The sequence below is a fragment of the Bombus vancouverensis genome, chromosome 5 (assembly GCF_051014615.1).
Source record: "Bombus vancouverensis nearcticus chromosome 5, iyBomVanc1_principal, whole genome shotgun sequence".
Taxonomy (NCBI): domain Eukaryota; kingdom Metazoa; phylum Arthropoda; class Insecta; order Hymenoptera; family Apidae; genus Bombus; species Bombus vancouverensis.
The window spans coordinates 7,328,827-7,336,638 of record NC_134915.1 but is presented as its reverse complement, the minus strand read 5'-3'; the positions used below and the strand labels follow the sequence as shown (position 1 = coordinate 7,336,638).

General features: G+C 50.2%; 2 protein-coding genes across 2 annotated transcripts; both read right to left on the bottom strand.

Moving 5' to 3' along the window:
* Nucleotides 1–374: 374 nt before the first annotated feature.
* Nucleotides 375–1,139, bottom strand: LOC143302709 (uncharacterized). Its single transcript, XM_076618686.1, has one exon. The coding sequence runs from the start codon at nt 1,137–1,139 to the stop codon at nt 375–377; it is 765 nt and encodes a 254-aa protein (XP_076474801.1).
* A 756-nt stretch (nt 1,140–1,895) lies between these two features.
* On the bottom strand, nt 1,896–5,513 carry LOC143302708 (uncharacterized). Its single transcript, XM_076618685.1, has 4 exons — nt 4,344–5,513; nt 2,473–3,778; nt 2,183–2,325; nt 1,896–2,111 (listed from the first exon to the last, which is right to left on the bottom strand). The coding sequence occupies exons 1-4, from the start codon at nt 5,511–5,513 to the stop codon at nt 1,896–1,898; spliced, it is 2,835 nt and encodes a 944-aa protein (XP_076474800.1).
* Nucleotides 5,514–7,812: the final 2,299 nt, after the last annotated feature.

The window sequence follows — 7,812 nt, the reverse complement described above, 5'->3', positions numbered from 1 at the left end:
TTCTTCAAGACAAACGGATTGAAGACACATGGCGAAACAATACAGGGAAATGAAAGTTATGATGGGTCCTTAGGTTTATTGAGGGTCGAAGTGACGTTACGCAGGTTGGTTGTTGTCCGGTCGCGCGGGCTGGCGTGCAGATGTTTTAGGCGGCGTAACATCCTCCCCCCGTTGAGAGGGCACCGATCAAATTCTGGCTGTGGAATCAGGTACGTCGTTGGTGACCTCCTTCGCTCCGTGTGGACGTTCGGCCTCGTCTGGATCTGGGTGGATGGGTAAGGGGACCAGTCTTTTGACACCGCGGTCCAGGATGCTTGTTGCCGTCTGCACGGTAGCGGTCCGGATGATTCCGTCGGCTCCTGGATGGACCTTGATTACGCGGCCCAAAGGCCACTACATAGAGGGCACTCCCTGAGGATTACTACGGTGCCTTCACGAATGTTATGTTTGCCCTTGTCCCATTTGTTGCGGCGGGTTAGCTCATTTAGATATTCTCGATACCATCTGCTCCAGAAGTGCTGCTTAATCTGGTGAATGCGCTGCCAATTGGATAGCCGGCCTGATGGAACTGTCCTGAAATCACGCTCCCGTAAACTGGTTAGTGTGTCACCGATTAGAAAATGTCCGGGAGTGAGGACAGGAGGATCTTTCGGATCGGATGAGATGGGAGTCAGTGGGCGTGAATTGAGAATGGCTTCAATTTCGATCACAAGGGTGTTGAGGTGCTCAAAGGTCAGGAGCTCCGTGCCGACCACGCGGATGAGATGGCGTTTGAACGCTTTAACCGCGGCTTCCCATAAGCCGCCAAAATGTGGTGAGTTCGGAGGATTAAAACGCCATTGTATTTGTCGATCGGCGAGAAAATTCTGTAGCCTATCCTGGTGGTCGTCGGACTGCAATAGGGTCCGGAGTTCTTGCAGCTCCCGGTTAGCCCCGACGAAATTGGTGCCGTTGTCGGTGAGGATCGTTGCGCAGTATCCTCGCCGCGAGATGAAACGGCGTAGCGCGGCCAAGAAGGCGTCGGTGGTTAGGTCGCTGACTAACTCTATGTGGACCGCCTTTGTCGCCAGACAAACGAATATGGCGGCGTACGTCTTGATTTTACGTCGGTTCTTCTGCGCCTTCTGAGAGTGCGCCATACCTGGCTACGGCCGTCGATTGGCCAATAGCGCAGTCTCACCGCGTATAGTGTAGCTTCTGTCCCTGTGTGATGATTGTTCCGGTGCTCTTGCTCTATAATTAGCTCTGTCACCGGGGATTTCGGTAGGATGATCGGGTGTTTTTGGCTGAAGGGTATGGCGGAGTTGGTTAGTCGTCCTCCTACCCGGAGTAGCCCATCTTCGTCGAGGAAGGGGTTTAATGGCTGTAGTTTCCCTCCAACGTCCTCGCTTCGATTTTTCTGGAGGATCCGAATTTCAGGCGCGAAATGACTGGATTGTAATATTTTTATTAGTCTGTTGTGCGCTGCAGTCAGTTCGTCTGTGGTGAGATGGGCAGATCGGTGTTGCTTATGTCTCCATCGAAGACACCGGGCGACGATTCTTATTAGTCTTGGCCAAGACGAGTAACGATGGAGGAGTGTATTGTCGTTAATATTCGTCCTCAGACAGATTGTCTTTTTTTGCTCCGGGAGGTCGACTACCGGTGTCGGGCTCCAGACCGGCCAATAGTTTTCGCTTTGCAGGAGCCACCTTGGCCCGTTTTTCCAAATGGGCGGACATAGGAATTCCTTGGGCGTCTGGCCTCGGGAGATGAGATCCGCTGGATTATCGTCGGTAGGCACATGACGCCAGTCGGAGATATTGGTCTTGGTCTGTATCTCAGCGACTCGATTCGCCACAAATGTTTTCAAGGTGTGCGGCGAAGACCTGATCCAATGGAGCACGATGGTGGAGTCAGTCCAGTTTACTATCCGCGATATCTTGGTCGTCAGGGCCTATCGTATTGACGAAATCAAGGACGTCAAAATAAGTGCCCCGCTTAATTCGAGACGTGGTATGGAGAGCGATTTGAGCGGCGCTACCTTCGACCGCGCCGTGAGGAGTCGAGTCCAAATATTGTTCTTTCGGTCCGTCGTCCGCACGTAGACGCACGCCCCATATGCCCTTTCGCTAGCGTCACAGAATCCGTGTAGCTCAATTTTCGTTGCCGATTCTATGATGGTCTTCCGAGGGAACCTTACCGCATTTAACAACGGCAATTGGGTGTGGTATTTGATCCATTCTGTGTGTACGTCTGTCGGAAGGGATTCGTCCCAATCTACCTTCAATGTCCAGACTTGTTGCAAAATTATTTTTGCTCGAACGATTACCGGCGCGAGCAATCCTAGTGGATCATAGATTTATGCGATGACTGAACTGATTGATCGCTTTGTGACTCGGGAAGTGTCACTGATCGTCTTGACCGAATATAGTATGGCATCGTCGGCTGAATCCCAAAAGACGCCGAGTGTTTTTAACGTGGATGACTCACCGAGATGTAATTTCTGGTTGGTGTCTTCCTCAGGTAGCCCTCGTAGCAGATCCCGATCGTTTGATGCCCATTTGCGGATATTTAGACCGGCTAGCTTAAGTAATTTCGTGAGATCATTCCTGACTGATAAGGCTTCGTCCTTCGTATCGGCTCCGGTCAACGCATCGTCGACATAGAAGTCTCCCCGTAGGATCTGCGCTGCTCTCGGAAATCGAGGTCCCTCGTCTTCTGCCAACTGTTTGAGACATCGGATGGCCAGATACGGGGCTGCGGATAGACCGAACGTTACGGTATTGAGTCGGTATGTTTCGATCTCTCCGTTGTCGGCACGCCACAGAATCTTTTGATAAGGACGATCTTCTGGACGTAGGATGAATTGACGGTACATTTTCTTGATATCGCCGGTAAGGACATATTGAAATGACCGGAATCTCAATAGGATGTTTCTCAGGTCTTCTTGTAATTTCGGGCCCGTATGAAGGGCGTCGTTTAGAGACACTCCCGTGGTACTTGATGCTGAGCCGTCGAACACAACCCGGAGCTTGGTGGTGTCGCTCGATTCCTTAATCACGCCGTGATGTGGTAAATAATATCCGTGGTCGGTGGCGTGATCCGTGTTGATCTTCGTCATATGACCCAAGTCTAAATATTCTTGGATCACAGCACTATACGCGGTTTCATATTGTTTGTCGCGTTGGAATCGACGATGAAGAGAGGCGAGCCTGCTCATTGCAGCGGCCTTCGATGACCCTAGTGAGGAAAGCTTTTCGTTGAATGGTAATGCAACGATGTATCTGCCTTCCTTGGTTCGTCGGACATGGTTTCGGAAATGTTCTTCACATAGTCGTTCAGATTCCGAAAGATGAGTAGTGGCCGGTCCCTCGTCGATCTCCCAAAACCGTGCGAGGTCCTCTTGCAGAGCCGTTGTGGTTGCGTGGAACGTATTTATCGCGGTTTGGGACGTTGGACTCCCCCCGATTACCCAGCCGAACCGTGTTTTTTGTAGACGTAGTTCAGGTTCGCCTGGTTGCGCCAGATTGACCTGCCCGATGCACAGCGACGCAAATGTTGATCCGGTACTAAGTAAGACATCGATCGGGGCTGGGCAATGGAATTGTGGATCGGCTAGTTGAATATTTCTGGGTAATCCCAGACTCGAGGGGTCGATGGGCTCGCTTGGTATGAAGGTCGATATGGCTGGGATAACAAGAAATCTCAATGTTTTCTTATACTTGCCGTCCGTCGACGTGATTGTGGCCGTAGTGTATCGTTTTGCCGTGGTGCTCAAATTGTCGAGGGCTCCGATCTAGATCGCACATCTCCTTTGCTTTATACCGAGGGAATTCGCGAGCTTGTCGGTCATGAAGTTCATGCTCGACCCAGTGTCGAGTAAGGCTCGGGCTCGGATTGGTTGTGCCTGTTTGTTCAAAACCTTGATCTGTGCTGTGGCCAACAGATTATGATGCAGAGGGGTGTGGGGAGATGTGTTTGTTAGTCCGATCCCCCTTGCTGTCGTAGTCTCAGACAGTCAGTTTTGCCCCGGTTGGGACTTGGACGAGGAAGTTGGGGTTCTTGATCCGGGCTGAGCATGACTCGTACGAGGCATGCTCTTTCGTACCTCCTGGAGCCGAAGATGTATGTTTCCGTGAAGTGTCGGATGTTCGCCTCGACTTGTGGGATGACCGCGACTTCGATGATCCAGATGGTGATTGTTCGGTGGAGGCTCGCTTGTGTGATGAACGACTGCCCGACGACCGACCGCTCGGTGCGCGACTGCCCGACATCCGACCGCTCGATGAGCGACTGTCCGACGACCGACTGCTCGGCGACCAACCGCTTGCCGATCGACCGCTCGACGACCGTGAGTCTACCTGGGTTTGTTCGCGGTGTAGATAAGTATGGTGTTGGTGACCGCAGATACGACACGAACCCGATGTACACTGTGTCGGCGAATGTCCTCTGCCTAGGCAATTTATACACAACGATGCCTTCTTCACGATCTGAAAACGTTTGGTCGATGATTTGGCCTTGAAGATTTTACAGTGTCTGATCTCGTGAGGTCCGTTGCAGGTCGGACACACCACCGTTCTGCTGGTTGTAGCAAGGGTTCGCCCATGCGGTATGGTTGTTCGCTGACTGTGGTGTTTGTGGGTTGACCCTTTTGATTCCTTCGCTTTAGAGAGGAGTTGAGTCCCGTTCGCCCGTGTTTTGAGAAAGTCTATCAGATGCTGATAGGATGGCACCTGTTGGCGGGGCAGTGTGCGTTGCCATTTACGCAGACTGGACGAGGGCAATTTCGACTCGATCAATTCGATAATCGCTATATTTGATGTGACGGGCTCTTTTAGGTGTTCGAGCGCCTTTAGATTTACGCCGATTGTTCCCAATAAATCCTCTAGGGCTTCTGGAGTTTCCTTTTTGATTTCCGGGTAGTTGCGCATCAAATTCCAATGGCGCATGCAGATTTGGAGGGGGCAATTGAACTTATCCTTCAGTGTGTCAAGCGCGATGGGATAGTTGGCCTCTGTGAGTTCTAGTGACTGGATACTCTGTGCGGCCCGTCCAGTTATAGATGAGCGTAGATGTTGGAACTTTTGGACATTCGTCAAACTTTCGTTACGGTCCACTATGGATGAGAACGTGTCGTAGAAATAGGTCCAGTTCTCGAGGGCACCGTCGAATTGGGGCACGCGGACCTCTGGAAAGGTGGTCGGCTCTGGTTTCCGGCATGTCTCGCCTGTTTTTGTTGTTGCTGACATTTGCTCAAAGAGACCTAGGAACCGCATGTCAAGCTCCCGATGCTCTTGCGATAACGAAGCTACACGCGCATCTTCCCCCTCATCTAACCCATCTAACTCTTCTTGAGCCGCGAGTATCCTCCTCCAAAGTTCATCGAACGAGCTGCGGCAAGATGTTAGGAAGATTCTGTTTGCCTTCCCAGACGCTACGTATTCATCGAGTTCGCGCCTTATGGTTGCAAGTCGACCGGCTAGGGCGCCTCGTCTCCGCCGTAACGTGCTGATTGGTTCAGCTTGGGCCATATTTGATTTTAATAATATGAACGATCTTACCTTGATCAAATGGACGTTGATCTGGGATTCGGTTGATAATCGTTACGATGCGGCGTGGGCTCGTGTAGATGCTGAGCGACGGAGGTGCTCCTCTCCGATGGCGGTTCCCTTGATCAGTTGACTAAGTGGTTGGAACTTGGATTTCACGCGACACTGTATAGTCACTTGTCAGTGCACTTTTTGGCGGAACGAAATCCGGCTCGAAGGACCATGTAATTTCGACCAATTGCGGGGAGACGTAATCGCGAGGAGAGACGTCAACGGGGGTCATAAATCCCCGCTACGATTATAACAATCGACACCACGAATTGATCGATCCCCTGATTTCCGTTGAGATAATAGGGGTGATTGAGTTTGTATAACACTGTGATTCACAGAATTATAAATTATATATTTCCAACACTTAGATTACACTGACGTAGAGAAATAAATAGTTAACAACTTGTCGCACGAAGATGCGATAGATATGTACGCTAGAGCAGGGCTCTTATAATGGAAATTAATGTATTAATGGACTTAGCACTATAATATATTTAGGAAAGAAGATGTATGTTCGACAACACCGAAAACCGACAAAAGATTTGCGTGAAGTATGCGACTCTCGCGCTATGTGTAGACTGCCGCGTTAGGCGTTAGTTTTTAGACTGTCTGTCGCTCTTTTTCTAATACGGAAGAAAAGTTCGGTGTGGGTGTGCCCCTGTGCCTAAAGAACGCGGATTCGTTGTTCCCACTTTCGTTAGGAAAAGTGAGGGTAACGAACCGCGGTGTCGATTGGTCATGACCTGCACTACTGCTCGAAGGGATGAGTAGGGAGTCTCCTACCATCGTGGTGGATAGATGACTGTGTGCGTGAGAAAAACCTAGCTTGTTTTATTACAGGGCTATTCGGATTTTCCTAATGGGTGCATACCCGCTTTCTCCGTGTTTTAAGTGCAACTAATAAACCCAAGGACCTCTCTAAAAACCGACTGTGTTTCGAGAATATTTTTAAGCTTTAGAAATTCTTCAAGACAAACGGATTGAAGACACATGGCGAAACAATACAGGGAAATGAAAGTTATGGTGGGTCCTTAGGTTTATTGAGGGTCGAAGTGACGTTACGCAGGTCGGTTGTTGTCCGGTCGCGCGGGCTGGCGTGCAGATGTTTTAGGCGGCGTAACAACAGGATTTGAATTGTCCTGCTCGCGTGCTGCTACATTGCTAATATTTTTCTGTCCTTCCACTTCATCCTCCCTACTAAGTATTTTGGTAACTTTTTGCCCCTCTTTTCTGCTCCTCTCTTTCTCCTTTCTTCTATAATTTGGTCTACTGTCATCCTTTCTCGCTCTTCTTTTGCTTCCATCTGTGTCTCTCCATTTCTCACCTCTTCTAGTCCTTTCTTTCTCTTTCTTGCTCTTTTTTCTTCTTGGTCATTTCCCCAGATTTTCTCTCTTTCCTTTATGCACTCCTTTACTAGTTCCTTTTCTGACTCAATGGCTTTCGCTTGCTGTTATTCTTAATGCTTTTTTTTAATTTCTATTACCTTGCATTCTTCAATATATAATTCGGTGTTATCATATCTGAATGAGAAATCCTCATGGACACTCTGCTGCTGCTAATAATGGGCAACAGCAGAGTAGTGTCGGACTCTTACCGACTAAAACTCCACGATGACCATCCTACGCGTGAGACAGGAGTGCTTCGGGGACATCTTACGAATTATCTTTCCGTTGCACTCTCCTCTCGCGTCCTCTTGATCGAGCCAGTCCTAAAAATTCCCCTAACTGTTGAGTTTGGCGCTAGGGGGGACCATTGCTCCTAGGTCCATCCCCCCTTGGAGTCACGATCCGTTGGGACGGCGATGAAGCGGCTCTAGGCCGCCGGACCGCCATCCCCCTCCATTGCGTTAGCTTACGAGGGTGAGAGTTCCTCTTTCTCTCCCTTTCTTTGCCTCTCCTTTTCTCTGCCCGTTCTTTTGCGAGCATAACTCGCTCACAGAAGAGGCGGACAGCCTCGTATTCCTGCGACCTGCTCAGCATCGCTTCTACGATCGCCAAGGGGGTCAATCTCTCGCCTATAACGCGACGCAGGGTGTAGCGGGACAGCTCCTTTTTTTTTACGCGGGGAGGGGAAAATGCTGTTGCGCATACCCAGCGACCCGTGTCACTGGGTTATGTGGGACTCGGGCAGATGTCGTCGCCATACCCACTAAAAAACCCTCCACCTTGCTCCCCTTTAATTCCTGGTAAGACAACCCCGGCAAAACCGTTCGGCATTCATCGGGGTTGCC

Coding starts and splice junctions, on each gene's coding strand:
- LOC143302709 (XM_076618686.1), bottom strand. CDS start 1,139: ATGGCGCACTCTCAGAAGGCGCAGAAGAACCGACGTAAAATCAAGACG.
- LOC143302708 (XM_076618685.1), bottom strand. CDS start 5,513: ATGGCCCAAGCTGAACCAATCAGCACGTTACGGCGGAGACGAGGCGCC. Junction 3,779..4,343: donor TACACCGCGAACAAACCCAG/GTAGACTCACGG, acceptor TGTGCGATCTAG/ATCGGAGCCCTCGACAATTT. Junction 2,112..2,182: donor AATTGCCGTTGTTAAATGCG/GTAAGGTTCCCT, acceptor CTGTGACGCTAG/CGAAAGGGCATATGGGGCGT.